The following is a 20,656-nucleotide window of genomic DNA, read 5'->3' on the forward strand; positions in this document are numbered from 1 at the left end:
GAAACAAAATAAAAACAAAACAAAAAATCTAAAGTATATTGTTTTCAAAGTTTTATGCCACTTAAGCCAATCTCATGATTTTGGGAGTCTGGCTGACAGTTTTTGAATGCTTGTGATTACTAATAGTCAGTAATATGCAAACTCTGTTCACAAATATTTTCAAATATGAGATTTTAAAAACATAATACATTTAGCAGCATCTCTTTCTTTTCCTTCTGGGTTTTGAGCCCACAGGTACATCAGTCGTATTTTCAAGCCTCTCTCTTGCAACCAGGCTAGAAAAGTCCTTTAAGAACATGGTCTCAGAGATTCTCACGTGACTCTAGGAGCTGGAGCTTTAAGAAAAAACACGAAGTATTATGAGAATCTGGATAAAATCACAAGCGTTGGCAACACTGCCATAGTCAAGGAGCAGCTGCCCATTACCGCGCACTCCCCCGCCCTTCTGGTAAAGAATGAGCAATGAAGTCGCTTTTTAAATCAAGTCGGACGGCAGACTGCAGGCTGCGCATTGCGCCGCGCTATCCCACAGCGCCCCCGCACAGAGAGCGCGCCCAGTGTTCCCCGAGCTGCGCCTGCGTGTGAATAAAGTTTTTGTTTAAAAAAACACCCCGTCCTCTCGGGCTGTTGGCCGGTACCATTACAGCGGAGGGGTGTTTTCTCCCTTCTGAGCGAGCCAAAGGGGATAATTTCCTAAAATGGGGGTCTAACAGAGCAACAAACCGCGCCGCGTCTCAACGATTCGCAGTCGCTCACGCCCCGCGGGACGGAAGGGAGAAGCGGTGCTGCAAGTCGTGCGCCCTGCTCCGGGTCCACCCGGAGGATGGTGTGACCCGGGCGCCCCTCCCCACGCCCTGTGGGGCAGCTGGTAGGGACGGGGAACAGCGGACTGTAGTGCGGTAGACATGGCGTATCCTGGGCATCCCGGCGCTGGAGGCGGCTACTACCAGGGCGGGGTAAGCGCGGGCCGGGGCCCTGCAGGGCGTTGAGGGGCTGGGACGAGCCTCCCGCCGGGCGCAAAGCAAGGCCCGCCCCGCTTGGCTGTCCGTGCTACGGGGCGAGAGGAGCCCCCCGGGGGGCTATGGCGGGGGGGCGAGAGGAGACACCCCCCCACACCCACACCCAGCCTTGTGCGGGGGAGGAGGAGGCTTCGTCCCCCGACTCGGGGGCCGTGTCCGGGCTGCAGGTGCCTTGCCGGTGGGTGGGGGTCGGACACGCTTTGCAGGGCCTGCGCCATGTCTGTAGCAGGGAGCTCGGCTTCTCTGACCGGCAGAGTCTGTGCGCCGGCCACGGAGCTGTCGGGGCACGCGCCAGTGCTAAAGCTCAAGTCTCCGTGGGACGTCCACCGCCCCAGCAACAGCACGGCCGTCTCCTGCCTTCTCGGGAGCCGCCCCCCGCTCTTCCGCTGGCGTATGGATCCTGTTCGCAAGCCCTGTGGCTGTGCGGCCTCCACGCCATCGGCACTAGGCGCCCAACTAGTTTAAGATCCTTTTCCCCCCGTCTCCCCGCAGCACTGATCTAGACGCTTTCCGTTGCAGTGCCCAGTACCGAGCCCACAGTCCCTAGCAAAAGCGGTGGATTGTGTGAGATTTTGAAGAGCCACCGAGCTTGATCTCTGTGTGTCCCCTCCCTAGATGTAAAATGGTTCAGACTGATCTGGTTTAGGCCTGTTGAAAGCATTTGTCTGGTTAGTGTAATCATATAAACAGTTCTTAGATCAAAAGTAAACTGGTTGGAGTACATGCATTTTACAAGCTTGCGGGGCTTGGGAGAAGAATGAGTCAGAATATTAAATTTCTGTAGCAAGCCTGAGGTGGGTAATGGTTTTGTTTTCATGTTATAGTTAGGGCTAGAAGGGGATTTTTGCTGCCGCCTCTGGCGGACCAGAAGCTGGCTCCTATCACAGCACATAATGACAGGTTTCAGAGTAACAGCCGTGTAAGTCTGTATTCGCAAAAAGAAAAGGAGTACTTGTGGCACCTTAGAGACTAACCAATTTATTTGAGCATGAGCTTTCGTGAGCTACAGCTCACTTCATCGGATGCATACTGTGGAAACTGCAGAAGACATTATATACACAGAAACCATGAAACAATATCTCTTCCCACCCCACTCTCCTGCTGGTAATAGCTTATCTAAAGTGATCATCAAGTTGGGCCATTTCCAGCACAAATCCAGGTTTTCTCACCCTCTGCCCCTCCCCCCCCACAAACTCACTCTTGCTGGTAATAGCCTATCCAAAGTGACCACTCTCCTTACAAAGTGCATGAAAATCAAGGTGGGTCATTTCCAGCACAGAGACATGAAGGTCGCTATCTTACAACAGAAAAAACTTCAAATCCAGACTCCAGCGAGAAACTGCTGAATTGGAATTCATTTGCAAATTGGATACTATTAATTTAGGCTTAAATAGAGACTGGGAGTGGCTAAGTCATTATGCAAGGTAGCCTATTTCCCCTTGTTTTTTCCTATCCTCCCCCCCAACGTTCTGGTTAAACTTGGATTTATGCTGGAATAAATTGGTTAGTCTCTAAGGTGTCACAAGTACTCCTTTTCTTTTTACCAGCAGGAGAGTGAGTTTGTGTGTGTGTGTGTTTTGGAAAAAAGGGGGGGGGGGTGAGAGAACCTGGATTTGTGCAGGAAATGGCCCACCTTGATTATCATACACATTGTGAAGAGAGTGGTCACTTTGGATGGGCTATTACCAGCAAGAGAGTGAGTTAGTGTGGGGGGGGGCGGAGGGTGAGAAAACCTGGATTTGTGCTGGAAATGGCCCAACTTGATGATCACTTTAGATAAGCTATTACCAGCAGGAGAGTGGGGTGGGAGGAGGTATTGTTTCATGGTCTCTGTGTGTATATAATGTCTTCTGCAGTTTCCACAGTATGCATCTGATGAAGTGAGCTGTAGCTCACAAAAGCTCATGCTCAAATAAATTGGTTAGTCTCTAAGGTGCCACAAGTACTCCTTTTCTTATCACAGCACATAGTCTCTTTTCCTTTCCTTTTAGAATAACAAAAGCTGCTGGCTCAGGCAACTGATAGAACTGTAGAAATGGCGAAGACTTTTTCAGTGTGCTGGTGTTAATGGAAGCCATTGAAATCAGTTTTCAGAGTAACAGCCGTGTTAGTCTGTATTCGCAAAAAGAAAAGGAGTACTTGTGGCACCTTAGAGACGAACCAATTTATTTGAGCATAAGCTTTCGTGAGCTACAGCTCACTTCATCGGATGCATACTGCGGAAAGTGTAGAAGATCTTTTTATACACACAAAGCATGAAAAAATACCTCCCCCCACCCCACTCTCCTGCTGGTAATAGCTTATCTAAAGTGATCACTCTCCTTACAATGTGTATAATAATCAAGTTGGGCCATTTCCAGCACAAATCCAATGAAATCAGTGACAGTGGTAGATGCCTAATACCTCAGAAAAGCTGCCTACTTGATTAGAATCCCCTCCCTGCTCCAGCAAATCCAGTTCAAGATATATTCTTCCATCACCCTCAATAGAGGTAATAGCATACTAAACTTATCCTTTGTTAAATAAAACTAATTTAGTTAGAATCAAAGCTCTGGTTAAAACATGAATATTCCTTTTGTGGGTACAAATAACACTCAGCTTCTTTGAAAGGAAGAATGGGCTTGTGCTTTAACAGACAGGAGCATAGGCCCAGGCCTATACCAGAAATTTTGTCAGTACAGCATTGTTGGTTAGGGAGCGTGGCGGGGTGACATTTCTATACCAGCAAAAGCTCTAGTATAGACATACTTTACTGGCATAAAACTGCTTTAGCCGGTATAGCTTACTTTGCTCACCAAGCCTGTATAAACTACACCAGCAGAAGCATTTGTATTGCTGCTGTAAGCTGTATCTACACTAGGAAGGTAGTGCCAGTATAACTATACTGGCATTGCTACCCCAATGAAACTTAAGGGTAGACTTGGCCTTAGGTGAGCTGGGTTCAATTTCTGGCTCTAATAGTCTTTCTACATGATCTTTAGCAAACCATTTCACTACTTTGTGCTTGTTTCCCATCTGGAAAAGGGCAATACTTTTTTTACAACTTTGTCTTTGTCATTGTAAGCTCTTCCATGCAAGGATTGTCTCTATGTATTTGTACGGTGCCTAGTATACTGGGGCCCACATTTTTAGTACTGGATTTTATATGTTGCTCTTAAGCAGGGGTTGGCAATAATTTTCGCAGGGGGGGCCACTCCACGAATTTTTGTAAGTCGTCACGGGCTGCATATTTCTACTATATTAATGGAGGGGATCGGAGTCTGGGAGGGTGTTAGGGTGCAGGAAGAAGCTCCGGGCTGCGGCAGGGGATTGGGGTGCAGGAGGGGGTGCGGGGGGTGGGCTCTGGGAGGGAGTTTCGGTGCAGGAAGAGGTGTGGGGTCTGGGATGGAGTTTGGGTGCAGGAGGGGATTCTGACCTGGGGTGGGGTGCGGGGTGCAGGTTCTGGCTGGGAGGCGTGTACCACAGGTGGCTTCCGGCCAGCGGCGTAGCAGGGCTCAGACAGGTTGCCTGCATGCTGTGGCCCCATGCCGCTCCTGGAACCGGCTGCTGCTGTCATGTCTCTGCATGCCCATTAGAGAAAAGGGGGGAGCGGGTCTCCATGCGCTGCTTGTGCCTGCAGGCTCCTCCCCGGCATCTCCCATTGGCCGATTTCTGGCCAATGGGAACTGTGAAGATGGTGCTGGGGCAGCATGTGGCGCTGCCTCCCGCCCCTGCCAGGGGTGCGCAGAGACATGCCAGCAGCGGCCGACCACTTCCGGGAGCAGGGTAGGGGCAATGGCAGGCTGCGTACCTGCCTAAGTTCCCTGCTGTGCTGCAGGACTTTTAGGGGCCCGGAGATTGCGAGGGGGCAGCCTCTGCTATAAGGCAAATTAATACTAATAATTTGTGGTTTCATCTCAGTCAAGCAGGGTGCACTCTTTCAACCTCAAAGCACTAGAGCAAGGGTGGACAAACTACGGCCCTTAGGCCATTTTAAGACAGCCTGCAAGCTCCTGCTGGGGAGTAGGGTTGGGGGCCGCACCACGTGGCTCCCGGAAGCCGCAGCATGGCCCCCTCCGGTGCTCCATCTGGGGAACAGGGTCGGGGGGCGCTCCATGTGGCTCCCAGAAGCTGCGGCATGTCCCCGCCCCCCCCCATGCTCCAGTTGGGGAGCAGAATCGGGGGGCCACTCCACGTGGCTCCTGGAAGCTGTGACATGGCCCCCCCTCTGGCTCCTGTGCGCTCCAGTGGCCCCCTCCGGCACTCCAATGGGAGTTGAAGGGGTAGTGCCTGATGATGGGGCAGCGTGTACAGCCGCTTGGCCATGCCTCCGCGGAGGAGCCGGGGAAAGGACATGCTGCTGCTTCTGGGAGCCACTTGAGGTAAGCATCGCTCAGAGTCTGGACCCCTGAGCCTCTCACCACGCCCCAACCCCTTGCCCCAGCCCTGATCCCTCTCCTACCCTCCAAACCCCTCGATCCCAGCCCGGAGCACCCTCCTATACCCCAAACCCCTTGATCCCAGCCCCACCCCAGAGCCTGCACACCTTCCTGCGCCCCATTCCTGATTCCCATCCTGCCCTCCGAACCCCTCGGTCCCAGCCCGGAGCACCCACCTGTACCCCAAACTCCTCATCCCCAGCGCCGGAACCCGCAGCCCCCCTTCGCCCGCACTCCATTCCCCCAGCCTGGAGCCCCTTTCCGCATCCTGAACTCCTCATTTCTGGCCCCAACCTGGAGCCTGCACCCCCAGCCAGAGCCGTCCCTCCCTCCCGCACCGCAAGCCCAATTTTGTGAGCATTCACGGCCCACCATACAATTTCTATTCCCAGATGTGGCCCTCAGGCCAAAAAGTTTACCCACCCCTGCACTAGAGTATAAATTTGACTCCCTAATTTAGGCATATTTGCTATGCAACTGACAGTGCTGGTGGCTGATTCTGAAGGAGGTCTGATGAAGTTAGTGGAGATTACATATGGTTTAGAGTTGAATGTGGACAAGACAAAAACTATAGTGGTATGCAAGGATCCTGTGAAAACATGGAAGATTCTAGTGAATAACAGTCATACAGCAAGTGAGAAGTTATTACTACTTTTAGGAAGCATCATTACAGAAGATGGAAGATCTGATACTGAAATCAGCACCAGAATAACAAGAGGAAAGACATTTTGGAAGAATATATATCTGAGGAAAAGGGATATAAATCTGAAGACTAAATTCCGACTCTTAAAAACCAACATTTGGTCTGTATTACATTACAGCTGTAAAACATGGACATTCAAACAAAGAAACTACAGTCCTTTGAATTATGGTGTTATAGAAGAATTCTGGAAAATATGGATAGACTATGTAACCAATGAAAACCTACTAGAGAACTGAGCAAATGCTAGTGAGAAGACAGACTGAGTTTGCAGTGGGTGATGTGAGTTTGCAGGCACTTCAAGGGAAAGTTGATGGCAGGAGAACAACACAGAAAAAGAAGATCTTTGATGGACAATGTGGTATCCTGTGTGGATCAAAAGAACTAGATTAGCAGAGGATCGTACAACATGGGCTACCATGGTTGCGAACCTCCAGGAATGGAGATGCCATATACGAATAATTTAGGCACTCTGTGCTACTGTTAGATCACTGGGCTGACTCAAATGTAAGATTTTATGTAGGCCTGCTTTATGTTGTAGCAAGTATGTACACCAAAGTTGTGTGCTCTCTTTTTAAAGCAGTTATATGTTTTGACAAGGTGTATATAAAAATGACACTCAGAATTGATGTTGAAATGTAAGATTGCAAATATTGTTGTCAACTAAAAGCATTAATTTTATCTTAATCATTTATTTCTTGTTTTAAAGTATGGAGCTGCTCCAGGAGGACCAGTGTTCCATGGGCAGACTCAAGATCCTTTGTATGGTTATTTTGCTGCGGTAGCTGGGCAGGTATGTTTTCCCCCAAAAACAATTTGGTTGAAGTTGACATAAGACAAAAATATTCTCATTGTATTACAACTTAAATATTGGACATCAGTGTTTGCCACAGAGGTGCATGTATAGAAGAACTTCCTAGCATATTGAAACTATGAATAATGGAAACTGTGTGTGAGGACAAGCTGGGGAATCAAGTCAAATTAGATTAAATACTGTTTGAGTTTATGCTGGCTCACTTTAAAACTATGCACATGGGTGGGGAGGGCCCATCACTTGTAGTGTAAGAATCCATCCAGAAATGTCAGCTGCATGGATGGCCTCAATAAGAGCCAGGAGAGGTTAGTAAGAGTTAGGCCATTATGTAAGGGGATGGCTTCACTAGGTGTGGGAACATGGGAGTACCAGAACCTGGTGGCATGAACTACCTGGAGTAGCTTGCTGGACAGAGTGAACATAGTATAGGAGAAGGGTGCATTTTTTCTTCAGATATTTGTATCTTAATTTTTCTATGCTGGGTTTTGACTGCCTATTTATTACTCTAAAGGATTTGGTATACTATAATTTTGTATTTTCTACATAATGTCTTTAAACATCTATATATTCCTGTAAGTAACAATTTCTAATCAATGTTAAAATCTTATTTTAATCAAGTAAGCTCCCTAGAGCTAGAGGTTTTATTGCTGTGATAAAATAGACTTTACATCTTTCTAGTCATTTTTGTCTAATAAATCCTATGTATTGTCCAGTAAACAACTTGTCTGTCCAACTGTTGGTTTATTTGCAAAAACCCATTAATGCAGTTTCAAGGGTGTAATTGTGGAAGACAAGACATTCAGAATTAAGGATCCCAGAGTACTCTTGGTCTCTGCCCCCTTTTCACTATTCTCTTTCAATAATTTAACTTTTTAAAGTGTAATAGTTTCAAAAATACACGGTTACTGAATGAATGCATTCTGGCAGCAAAGACAACAAATGAGAATATTAGAACAAACCACATGAAGGTAGTCAAATGAGTACATATCTAAGGAGTCTCCTGATTCGTCACGAATCTGGTTCTTCACTGAAATAAAGTAGAGGCCTTTAGAAATGTTTCTTACTGAGCTAAAGAAGAATCTGTTATCTACCTGTAGTAGTCCTTGAGATGAATAAACCTGTAAGCAAAGAGTGACTGAATGGGTAAAATGAACAGGACTAAAGTATTATCACATGTCCATCCATGAAAATACATAACAGGCCAAACCCACCTAACTTTTCAAGTCAAATTATTATAGAACCTCAAACCGGCTTGACTGTCCTTTTTCATATGCAGCCTGTTGTCACTCACAGTATATTTATCGCAGGATGAATTTGTACATCTGCAATATCAATTTGAGTTTTTATATAAAATTTATACTGGAAATTATCTTAAAAGGAAAAACATATGAATGTTAATATCTTAGATATTTAAAATAAAAACTGAAACCACACTAACCTTTTTTTCAGAATCTCTATTCAGTGAATTGAATTTCTCTGTGAGAACTATTCACTTTATTACTGCTTGTCTGTAAAGCCCTGTCTAATGTAAAGTTGGACTGTTAAGGTTTTTTTACCTAGAACTTGCCTTATAGCTCTGTTTCCAATTTCCATTCTTTCAGTTCTCCTTCACATTTTCAAGTTGTAAAGATACTGGCTTCTTGTTTTACTTCTTAATTTAAAGAATTTTAAAACGTGATTGACCACTTCTGATTTAATGTAATTGAATTTCTTATACTGGAGTTTTCCTATGTTTCTACCATACCTGTAGTGCATATAATGCACTGTTTATAAAGCTGGCCTGAAGACCAAAGATACTAAAAGTTGGGGAGCAGTGTATTGAATTGGTCAAAAGGTACAATTGCCTTTTGTCAGGCCTTGTAAAATTAAATGTCAGCTAGAATAAAGACCACTTATTTACAGGACATATTCAGAGGAGTTGATAGATAAGCACGTTTTCCCCCCACTAATCTCTCTTGGAAGTACTATGGTTATAAATTTGAAGACTGTATCCTTTCTCTGATGATTTTATCTGGGTATCATCTGTAGTCAGCAGTTTTTATTGTTCTTTCAGGCTTAAATTAGATATATACCAGATATACAAAACTCTCAGGAAAATGCTGGGGAAAATTAGATAGGCTTCAAATATAAAACAACTCCTGTTTTAGTACTTAATGCTTCTGGAATCAGTCAAGTCTATTTGCATCTAAAAAACATTTCATCTTAGAATGAGGTTAAATTGCACTTTAGAAATTTTTATGAACTTTAATCGTGGGTGTGAGGAATGTGACATGCAATTCCAACTCCACTTTTGACAGCTCATTGCTTTACCTGACTTGGCAGTTGTTCATAATCTCTAACTGGCCTTGAGAGGGATGCTTTGGAAGGAAATCGTATTCCTAATTGAGCAAATAGGTATTTTTTCTGTTTTATTCCTTTAAAATACTTTACTTTCTGCTTTAATTTGCTCTATTAACAATTTACTGTTCCAAACTGACAGTTCAAAAAAAGTTGATCTAATATCTGTCTCGGGAAGTGGGGATATATGTTCTCTGATATAGTTTATTTTGTTTTGTAGAGTCCCATTATAGAATCTAGAATGCAAATCTTTAAACCAGGATTGTCTGTGTTGTCCTCAACAAGCTCATAGCACTTTTAGTTCTATATTATGGTAACTAATCTTATCTCAGGAGTCAGGAAGGAGGGTTGTTTCTCCCGCCCCCCCGACCCTCCCCTCACATTTTGTAATCTTTGGAATGTCTTTCTCCTTCCTCTGAAACATCAGATTGTACATAACTAGAGATGATGGGATACCAGTTGGGGTGGAGTGGTGCTCTGAGTTGGTACAGCGAATTCTCTGTGCCTTGCTGATGTCTTGCTCATATGTTCAGGGTCAAACTGATTGCTGGATTTGGGGTGGGGAAGGAATTTTCCCTCCACTCAGATCAGCTAGGACCTTGCTGTTTTTTACGCCTCCACAGCATGGGGCATGGATCTCCTGGTAGGATCATCTGGATATATTTCACCCAATGAATTCCCTACTGTCACAGGGGCATTGATGGCACATCAGTATTTCCTGTTCTCTGCTTATGGCATGCAACAGTTCAGTTTTCTGAGGATTAAAGTACTCTAGTTTAACTGAGATAATTGGGTGCAACAGAAGTATTTGGGTGATATTTAAATAACCTGTGATATTCAGGAGGTCAGACTAGATGATCTAGTGGTCCATTCTGGTCTTAAACTATGAATAAAATAATTTGGAGTGAATTTAAATTGAAATTAGTATGCTAGGTGGAACCAGACTTTTGTATAAGGTTCCTTGTGTAGGTTTATCAGTGAACATGGATCTTGAGATGAACGTTTATCGACATTTACTAATGAAAAGCTAACTTTTCCAAGCCTACTTTTCTGTTTTCAAAAGGATGGACAAATAGATGCCGATGAGCTGCAGAGATGTCTGACCCAGTCGGGCATAGCAGGAGGGTATAAACGTAAGTTGACAATTTAAATAAAAGTATATTTGATTCATATTAGACAATCATTAGTTGTACTGTCTGCATAGTTAAGTTCACATGGTAAGAAGCATTTACATTTGTTTTTGAAAGTAGTCTAACTGCTTCCATACATTCCACTCTGGAGTCTCTTGCACTATGCTGCAAGAACTTAGTCATAGGGAGTAGTTGGCCCCGATAACACTTCTTTACAGAAGAATTTTAGTTTTGCCTTCTCACTTCCTATTGGCTCACCTGGAACTGCTAATGTTTCACCAAATTTAGTTTGTGTTATCCATTAGGCTAGCAGGTACATTACTATGAGATGATTTTTAGGGCTGTCAATTAATTGCAGTTAGCTCACACAATTAACTCAAAAAAATTAATCCGTTTTAATTGGCACTGTTAAACAATAGAATACCAATTGAAATTTACTAGTATTTTGGATGTTTTTATACATTTTCATATATATTGTATTGTGTTGTAATTGAAATCAAAAAGTGTACAAAAACAAAACAATGTAAAACTTCAGAGCCTACAAGTTCACTCAGTCCTCCTTCTTGATCAGCCAATCACTAAGACAAACAAGTTTGTTTACATTTACAGGAGATAATGCTGCCCTCTTCTTAGAATCATAGAAGATTAAGGTTGGAAGAGACTTCAGGAGGTCATCTACTCCAACCCCCTGTTCAAAGCAGGACTATCCCCAACTAACTCCTCCCAGCCAGGGCTTTGTCAAGACAGCCTTTTAAAACCTCTAAGGATGGAAATTCCACCACCTCCCTAGATAACCCCTTTCAGTGCTTTACCACCCTCCTAGTGAAATAGTTTTTCATAATATCCAACCTAGACCTCCCCCACTACAACTTGAGACGATTGCTCTTGTTCTGTCATCTGCCACCACTGAGAACAGCCTGGCTCCATCCTCTTTGGAACCCCCCTTCAGGTAGTTGAAGGCTGCTATCAAATCCCCCCTCACTCTTCCCTTCTGCAGACTAAATAAGACCAGTTTCTTTAGCCTCTCCTCATAAGTCATGTTCCCCAGCCCCCTAATGGTTTTCATTGCCCTCTGCTGGACTCTCTCCAATTTGTCCACCTCCTTTCTGTAGTGGGGGGCCCAAAACTGGATGCCGTACTCCAGATGTGGCCTCACCAGTTTTGAATAGAGGGGAATAATCACTTCCCTCAGTCTGCTGGCAACGCTCATACTTTTGTAGCTGACATTGCAATGTATTTATGTGCCAGATATGCTAAACGTTCGTTTGCCCCTTTGTGCTTCGGCCACCATTCCAGAGGATATGCTTCCATGCTGATGACTCTCGTTAACAAAATGTGTTTAAATTTGTGACAGAATTCTCCCTCAAGGATTTCAATGTCCCCTGCTCTGTTTTACCCGCATTCTGCCATATATTTCATGTTATAGCAGTCTCAGATGACCCAGCACATGTGGTTCATTTTAAGAACACTTTCACTGCAGATTTGACAAAATGCAAAGAAGGTACCAATGTGAGATTTCTAAAGATAGCTACAGCACTCGATCCAAGATTTAAGATTCTCAGGTGCCTTCCAAAATCTGATCGGGATGGAGCATGCTTTCAGGAGTCTTAAAAGAGCAACACTTTGATGCAGAAACTACAGAAACTGAACCACCAAAAAAGAAAAATCAATCTTCTGCTGGTGGCATCTGACTCAGATATGAAAATGAACATGTCGGTCCACATGCTGCTTTGGATTGTTATTGAGTAGAACCAGTCATCAGCATGGATGCATGTCCCTTGGAATGGTGGTTGAAGCATGAAGGGACTTATGAATCTTTAGCACATCTGGCACATAAATATCTTGAGACACCGGCTATGACACTGCCATGAGAATGCCTGTTCTCACTTTCAGGAGACATTGAAAACAAGAACGGGCAGCATTATCTCCTGCAAATGTAAACAAGTTGGTTTGTCTGAGCGATTGGCTGAACAAGATGTAGGACTGAGTGGACTTGCAGGCTCTAAAATTTTACATTGTTTTATTTTTGAATGCAGTTTATTTTGTACATATTCTACGTTTGTGAGTTCAGCTTTCATGATAAAGAGATTGCATTACAGTACTTATATCAGGTGAACTGCAAAATACTATTTTGTTTTTTTACAGTGCAAATAATCAAATATAAAATGAGCATTGTACACTTTCAATTCTTTGTTGTAATTGAAATCAATATATTTGAAAATGTAGAAAACACCCAAAATTATTTAAATAAATGGTATTCTGTTGTTTAACAGTGCAAGTAATTGCTTGACTGCCCTAATAATTTTGTGAATGTGATATTCCAATGCACAGTTAAGATTTATGTTGGACCGGGTGTTGTGGACACCCAGATTCAATAAACGAGAGATCCGTCCCCAGAGTCCATTAGAAACCAGCATAAAAGGTCCCCTTGGAGCAGGCCCTTCTATTGAGAAGGTATGAGTTCTCTTTTCATCCCTAGGCCCATGGCTCCTTGAGTGTATTTAGTACCAGATTTCCAGAGGATCAATTCAAGGACTTTTTGATACAGTTTCTCTAATTAGTCTGTCACAGAATTCAGGGGTTTAAGTATCTTGTTGATTTTTCACTCTACAGTATTTGGCTGTCTAGGAGATATCTGTCTGTTTCAGATGTTGGGTAAGTTTTAACTCAGAACAGCCACTCTCCAAATATTAATGCTTAGAATTTTGAATTCTAAATGGTAATGTGTAAAAGAATTCATGTTTCAGAAGTGGTCTTTCTGCAACTCAGTTGCAACATCTATTTGACTAGATATTCATCTCTATAAAACCTCCAGTGAAGGAGTTTTACACCTAATCCTGTCATCAGCCGTTTGAGCAGTACAGGTTTTATTGATTACTACATCAAACAGAGGAATTTGATGACCTGGGATGTAACCTTTTTAAATATTGATCTTGTCTGCATGATAGCCTTCATACAAAGATAATAGAGGGTTTATACAGCAGAAGCTGACATACCTTCAGTTGAGTTGAGCCCCATGTGTTTACTTAAGCATAGTTAGTAGGTGTAGGGCTGCCAGTTTTGTTGGATGTGTTCCTGGAGGTTTCATTGTATGACATAATCTTTAATTAAAGATTGATCTTTAATTCCTGGAGACTCCAGGACAGTCCTGGAGGGTTCACAACCCTGAGTAGGTGTTCCTACAGAATGAGGAAACTTCTGTAGAATATCCAAAAATTATATTTTGAATTTTTATCCTGAGCAGTAAAGAAATCTGGAGTGAAGGCTACAACTCGGACTACAAATCTGGGTTGATGCTCTTTAGACACTACAGACAAAGTACAAAGGTTAAATTTAGACCTTTCTAATCTTAAAGTCATGCAACTGACTTTTGAAATTTTTAAAACAAATGCACAGATATTTCAATGTGAAGCTGTGTTCTGAAAAGGTACTATAAAAGTAGCAGAGTAGATTCGATTCCATGTTTTCTTCTGTGAGTCCAACTCTAACTTGTACAGTTATAAATAAAGATTTTTCTTGCTGCCTGCTTTGGAAACTTAACTTGATCTGAAAATCAAGGGTTTTTTTTTTCCCTCCCCTGCTGCTTGTATCATCACCAGTATTGAAGATTTTTGTGGGCCAAATTCTTCCCTCTTTTACACCTGTGCAGCCCCATTTCTCTTAGAACATAAATTCCTAATGAAGTACCAAGTTCTCTTAACTAATCTGACGTGCAATGAGACTAACGGCAAGAGTAGTGTGGATTCTCAAGCAAGCAGGTATAATTCTGAATCCACCAAGAACAGATCTGTTTTGTAAGAATGTGCCATTTTTCAAAGAGTCACTTTGCAGAGTTGACACACATTCATAGTGTCTAAAGCCTTGTACTTACAGTAACAAAACAACTTAAAGCGCAATTAGAGGCTGGTAATTAGACTGCAAAAACAGCTCTGTGTCAAGCTTTTGAGAAGTTAAAAATAAACTATGTACACAAGTGTCTCAGGTTTTTAACTTCTACAATAAACTAATTTGAGAGAGCCTTCATAATTCCATTTTTATCCCTTTATTTTGTAATAAGTCACTTGGAAAACAAGTTTTTCTAGTTCGATAACATCTATAACATATTAAGATGACCAGTGTTAACACATTTAGGAAAGTGACACCCGCATGCATCTATTGATGTTCACCAAAGAATGCTATGAGTAGACTTGATGATCCAAGTACCTGAGATATGATGTCCACACAGTTAAATTTGTGTGTTGAGTGGAGCTGAATTGCTCAGGGCACCAGTAATGGTCTAGATGTGAAACATTCTGTATCCCAACAGTTTGACTCCAGTCTAGGCTGGTAGCGTTTACTGTTATTACTGTCCTGATCAGACTACCCATTTTGATGTAACCAAAAGCTTAAATGAGTTGAGATTGACTAAAATTTATCTCATTTGTAATTTAAGACTGGATTCCAAAAACAGGCTTAAAATAATAACCTCTTGCACCACCCAACTCATAATATAAGGTTTTTTCTTTATTTGAATCAGAGTGAGATTGCTAATTGCAAGACTGCAGCTTTCCAGTGGGAGTGATGTCTTGTTTCATGTACATAGTATGAAACCAAACTGAGAAATCAGTAATTCATATTTACTGCTACTAATCTATTTTTTCCCCCCTCATTTAAACAGCTTTCAACCTAGAGACGTGCAGGCTCATGATTTCTATGCTGGATGTATCCTTTGTCGTGTGTACTACATAAATATTACAAAAGGAAACTGCTAAAAGAACATTACAGTTGCAAAATCAGGCACTCCTATGTTAAGAAATACCAGAATTAGTTTGCACAGGCAACCTTAATTCTGCCCCTTGTATTTATGCATTTTGATATCGTCTTCAATTCCATAATACTTTTTTCTACAGAACCCTGTCTCATTCATTGAGAAAAGAAGACTGGGTGGGAGGGGGAACCTGGTATCAAAAATCAAGTATGTTAAGGGAAGGGCTGTTATAAAGAGGATGGTAATAAATTGTTCTCCATGTCTGAAAGTAGGACACATAGTAGTGGGATTAATCTGCAGCAAGGGAAATTTAGGTTAGCTATTAGGAAAAACTTTCAAACTATAAGGGTAAACTGGAAATTTACAGGCTTTTCTTCTGGAAAATTTCAGACCAAATGGTTAAAGATTGGTAAAGTTATAAGTAACTGAAAACAGTGTGTTATAATGGAAAGTGTCTGGCAACCTTAATATGTGCTGCTATCAGGCCTGCCTGTAATTGCATTAACATGAAAGCTCTGATGGCTTGAAGTGCTTTTTAAAAACACACTGGTTAATCTTTATATTGTAGGCAGAATGAGTTGCTAGTTATGTCATTTAAGTAGAAAGTCTCCATGGAAGAGTATCCAAGGTAGTACAGCTCTAACACACAACTGGAATTGGAAGGATTAGCTACAGTAGAACCCTTACTTTATGAACATTGATCTTATGAAAGACATGTTATATTAATCTTTTCTTTCTTTTGCTGGCCAAGTCCTTTTTCTGCCACAGAATGTGACTTCAGTCCTTCAGCCAGCATTCAAGTGGCTGCACATGTTTGACAAGTTTGCAGTTCGCTCAAAAAAAAAAAAAAAAAAAAAGCATACTGTATACACTGGTTATGAACGATTAACGTATGCATTATACCTATGTAATTCTGAGATGTTTGATATTAAGAACTGAGTACCCAATTGATAAAATAGGGGTTCTACTATATTCATTTATAAAGTTTCTCTGCACTGATGTGATTAATTGGTACTCACTGCACCGATAGATCACTTGATATTTAGCATACCAATAGTAGACTCTTGTGAGTGACAGAATTGAGAACACAAAGCGTAAAAGAGAGCCTTCATTTTCTAACTCAAAATGCCAAAGGAATGAAAAGGGAAAAATACAAGAGGAGAGTTGGTTTCTTTTCTACACTATTGGAACTATAACCGCTATTCCAAATGCTTTGCTGCAAGACATTATCAGAAATAAAATAAGAAGCATTAGGACATGTAGGCTCACCACTAACAAAATATTTTGATGATGAGCTCCACTATAGTTCTCTGGTCCACTACCTTTAGAGTCTGCACGGATGCAAAAACTATTAACTTTTATATCTATCTGCACCCATATCACCTATCTTGCTGTTAAAGCCCTGTGCAGATACAAAAATTTGGATCCACATGCAATCCGCAAAGATCATAAACAATACAACCACATTCGCAGATATAAAGCAGATATCCATGGATTTGCAGGGCTCTAACTACCTTAACTTTCTTATTTTACTCTTAGTACCTGACCTGCAAAACAAATCTTATTTTTATGATATCAAATACTAGTATATGCACAAGCCTTTATTTTATTGCTTGCTTTTCTGATGTTTGGACAAAGCTACAGCTGCACTCTAATGATGAAAAATGCAAGGAGGCAGTACAGCACCAGAGAGGAAATGCTGTATTTATTTTTCAGATGGATGGAGGAGTACCTTTGGCTTTCTGATTGCTGACTTTTGGCCAAAAGTATTCCGTCTACCTGAGCTCTGGGATAGTTTTTTGCTCTAGAGGAAGGTAACACTAGCACAAGGAATTTTTTTAAGATATCTTTTATTTCCCAAACTTAAGTAAGTAAATTTCAATCCTGCATGACTGAATATAGATCCTCATTGAGGAATATTTAGCACTTGTTTGGAAATTAAACAGTTTTTCCTTAGCCATGATTCAGAGGGATATGTCTGGTACATTGGGATTCAATGAATTTAAAGAGCTCTGGGCTGTGTTGAATGGGTGGAGACAACACTTCATAAATTTTGACAGTGATAGAAGTGGTACAGTGGATCCTCAAGAGCTGCAGAAAGCCTTGACAACTATGGGTAAATTGTGAAACTTCCCTATTACTGGCTGTTGAAATTTCTCCTGCTTCTAATATCATGACTTGGTGGGATTTCCCAACATAATAATGTTTTGCATTAACTGGCACACAACAAATCTTCCCATAAAAATTGCCTTGGATCACTGTAACTTGGCTGTCATTTCACTGTTTTTCCTGACTTTTTCAATTAGGATTTAGGTTGAGCCCACAGGCAGTGACTGCAGTCGCAAAACGATACAGCACCCATGGGAAGATTACATTTGATGATTACATTGCCTGCTGTGTAAAACTCAGAGCTCTCACTGGTATGTTATAGAGAAGTATCTGGTAATACATTTTTATTTTATGAAATCAGGTTAATCTAAGGTGTCTCAGAAAACTTTAAGCTCTTAATCCCAGGGGTCGGCTCTTCCTACAGCAGTCAGAGCTGATACCGTATATTATTATTGAAGTTCTCCCACTTGTCCTCTTCTGAAAGGGCTTAATCGCTTCAGGGAAACCAACTTTTATACCACATCACAAACATAGCAATAGTTATAAAGATTGTTTGTTAGCCAGACCCAGAAGTCTCTCCAACTATTCATTACCATAAAAAGTGTATGGAAAAATTCCAAACTGTTGCTTTGAAAGACTGAGGTTAAGAACCTAAGGAATTACCATCTTGGGAGTTTCAACAGTAGTATGAATCGCTTCCTGTCTGAGCTCAACTATTGTCTTCCCCAACTCTTTCCTTATTTCTTCTATTTTCTGTTTGTTCTCTTGTCATTCGCCCCCTTAACTTCTTGCTGTCACCCTTTCTCCAGAACCCTCTCCATTGCTCTCTTCAGCTCTTTCTCCTTCTTGCTCCTGCCCTGTAAGAACGCTGCTCCGAATGCTTCCTCCAGTAGCGAATAGTGCACTTATGAGAGGGCCACAGCCTACTCTGCTGAACCAGTGTTCACAGTAGAAGGTGTAGAGTGTTAATTATTTGGCAGCATCAAAGCTCTTCTGCATTAGCAAGAGACCTATTAATCCTCACAAAACCAGTCTCCAGGTCTTTGCTGAAAAGAAAAACTGGCCTTTGGACAAACTGGCACATGAAAACCTTGTGCCAACTGAGCAGTACTTAAAAGCCACAAATTTGAAGTAGACTACAGGAGAGAGATATTGTTTTTGCATATGCTGCTTAGTAATAAAGTAGTGGTCGATTTTAATCCAAAGGATAGCATCTAAATATTTAATGTTTTGATAGAGTGCTTCCATTGATTCCAGTAATACACAATTCTTTATATATTTTTGCAGACAGTTTTCGAAGAAGGGATACATCCCAGCAGGGTGTTGTGAATTTCCAGTATGATGATGTAAGTGCACCTAAGACACTTGTTTACACCATCCTAGCTACAATTGTAATGAAAGAAAAAGTACTTAGAACTGGAGCCAAAAAATCATTTTGCTAAAGACTATTACAAGTGGCACCCTTATTTCCTATCTTAGCTGAGAGCCCAAGGATAGAATAGGTATTGAGAAAGTTGTCTCTTCCCATCCGCTCTTCCCTCCTAACCAATTGTGGAGGGGAAAAAAATGGTGGTGCATACTCGTCACTCCTCCCTCAGACAGTAGGTGTTCTAGATCTTCAGAATATTGTGTGCTTTCTGGGCTGGGATCCAGGTATAGTTAGGTTTCTGTTTCACTCCTCCGGGTTGGGTTGGCTTGGCTTGGCTTCCCCTCAGTGAAGCTTTCATGCCCTCAAACTTTTTTAGCCCCCCCCCCCCCTTCCTTTGGAGGGGGACTCTGATGCTCTGGTAGCCTCCTTGGGTGTGGCTCCCTGATTGTGTCTTGTTTGGCTGAAGACCGTTTGTGGAAAATGGAGTTGATGGCAATGGGTATATGTGGAGAGCATTTCAAACAACAGAGTGGTCGGGGGGAGGAGACTATTTATTTCTGTTCCACTGCACGTGGTTAATATGGATGCCTGTTTTCTTTCAGTTCATACAGTGTGTTATGAGCATCTAATTGAAGAGGAAGGAAGATGTGGATGGGCATGATTAACATTCCACTTTGTGTTTTGCTTTGCACCTAAATTTATCATGGCAATGTAACTAAATATTGGTATTTGCATATTTTATAACGATGCTGCTTTGTGATTTTTTTTAGTTTTGATAAATACAAATGAACAAAGGATGTTTTTAAAATGAAAGATCAGCTCTCATCCTTAACCTTATTTTTTTAATTTTGCATATACTTGTAAATCACCTTTTTATGTATAACTTAAATGATTATGTAAATCGTAAGACTTTCTGTAGTGTTTACACTTCCCCCTCTTATGAGCTACTAAAAACATTCATCACAGTGCAGCTTGTCTTATTTCCTGTCCTACATGGTAGCATGGAGCCGTGGTGGTGGTTTTGTTCCATGACAATACTGCATAGAAGAGTCAACATAATAGGGTAATGATCATGCTAGAAAGCAAGATGGAAAATTGGGAAACTACAGTTAATCTGTAACCTGATTTCTTCAGGATGGACTCCGCCCATTTTGCCATGGATGGCAAGTTGCACATCCATGTGCAGAGGCCATTTGAAGAACTTCTTTTCCCATCCGGTGATCTTGTAGTGGGCTGCTCTCGTTGCCTTAAGAAAACTAACTGTTCAGTTTGTGCCACTTGAAAATAATATTGGTTTATATCTTCTATACATATATGCAGTTATTCACAGAATTAGGTTTATATTTCCCATAACTGTACCTTCAGCTCCCACCTTTGCAAGCAAAAATACTTCAACTTATGGAGGCTTAAATTCATGTTTCCTAGCTTAAAGGGCTCTTTACCTTAAAGTAAATTTAGGCCTTCTTTAAATGACAAATAACCCAAAAGGCACAAACCCAGTTTCTATAAAATTCTTTGCAGCCCAAGAAGTTCCCATCTCCTCAGTCACCTGCCTAAAGAGTCTTGGTGCTTTCCAGCAGCTTCTGTGGCTGGCTCTATTGTTCGCCTGGCTTATTTTAGTTTTCTTTTTATTAAAACAGCTGTTACTTTAATTAGTAGTAAAATCTCATTTTTGTGTTCAAAAGGGTTGATTGTTATGAAACAGTTGATGCTTTTAACAAGAAAATTAAATAGCCTGGAAAAATTATTCCAAGCTAATATAAGGATATTAAACAGCTGCTTCTCTAATTTTTAGTGAGTGCTTATCTAATGTTCTTGTTAAGCGCTAAACTGTTTCATTAAAACAGGCACTTTTAACAAGAAAGTAAGATGTTTCAGTCCTTAGCTTTTACTAAGTCAAAATCAAACCGTTTTGCTTAGTAAAAAAAATTAAACTGAAGTTTTTTCAGAATGCCTGATCTGTGGGAAATGTTGAAACGTTCACTTTTTCATCTAAACCTGAACAAGTATTTT

The 20,656-nt window shown here is 41.7% G+C and overlaps 1 protein-coding gene across 2 annotated transcripts; it reads left to right on the forward strand.

The window, feature by feature from the left end:
- The first annotated feature begins 799 nt into the window (after positions 1 to 799).
- On the forward strand, positions 800 to 19,280 carry SRI (sorcin). Of its 2 annotated transcripts, XM_074945964.1 has the most exons (9): positions 800 to 956; positions 6,847 to 6,930; positions 10,352 to 10,421; positions 13,032 to 13,073; positions 15,076 to 15,119; positions 17,134 to 17,281; positions 17,472 to 17,585; positions 18,562 to 18,620; positions 19,246 to 19,280. In XM_074945964.1, the coding sequence occupies exons 1-9, from the start codon at positions 906 to 908 to the stop codon at positions 19,270 to 19,272; spliced, it is 639 nt and encodes a 212-aa protein (XP_074802065.1). In that variant the 5' UTR covers positions 800 to 905; the 3' UTR covers positions 19,273 to 19,280. The 2 variants fall into 2 exon arrangements, with proteins under 2 accessions (XP_074802065.1, XP_074802066.1); XM_074945965.1 differs by lacking the exon at positions 13,032 to 13,073 and having other exon boundaries at positions 801 to 956.
- Positions 19,281 to 20,656: the final 1,376 nt, after the last annotated feature.

This window comes from Natator depressus, chromosome 2 (genome assembly GCF_965152275.1).
Source record: "Natator depressus isolate rNatDep1 chromosome 2, rNatDep2.hap1, whole genome shotgun sequence".
NCBI lineage: Eukaryota > Metazoa > Chordata > Testudines > Cheloniidae > Natator > Natator depressus.

Coding starts and splice junctions, on each gene's coding strand:
- SRI (XM_074945964.1), top strand. CDS start 906: ATGGCGTATCCTGGGCATCCCGGCGCTGGAGGCGGCTACTACCAGGGC. Junction 957..6,846: donor GCGGCTACTACCAGGGCGGG/GTAAGCGCGGGC, acceptor CTTGTTTTAAAG/TATGGAGCTGCTCCAGGAGG. Junction 18,621..19,245: donor TGAATTTCCAGTATGATGAT/GTAAGTGCACCT, acceptor GTTTTCTTTCAG/TTCATACAGTGTGTTATGAG.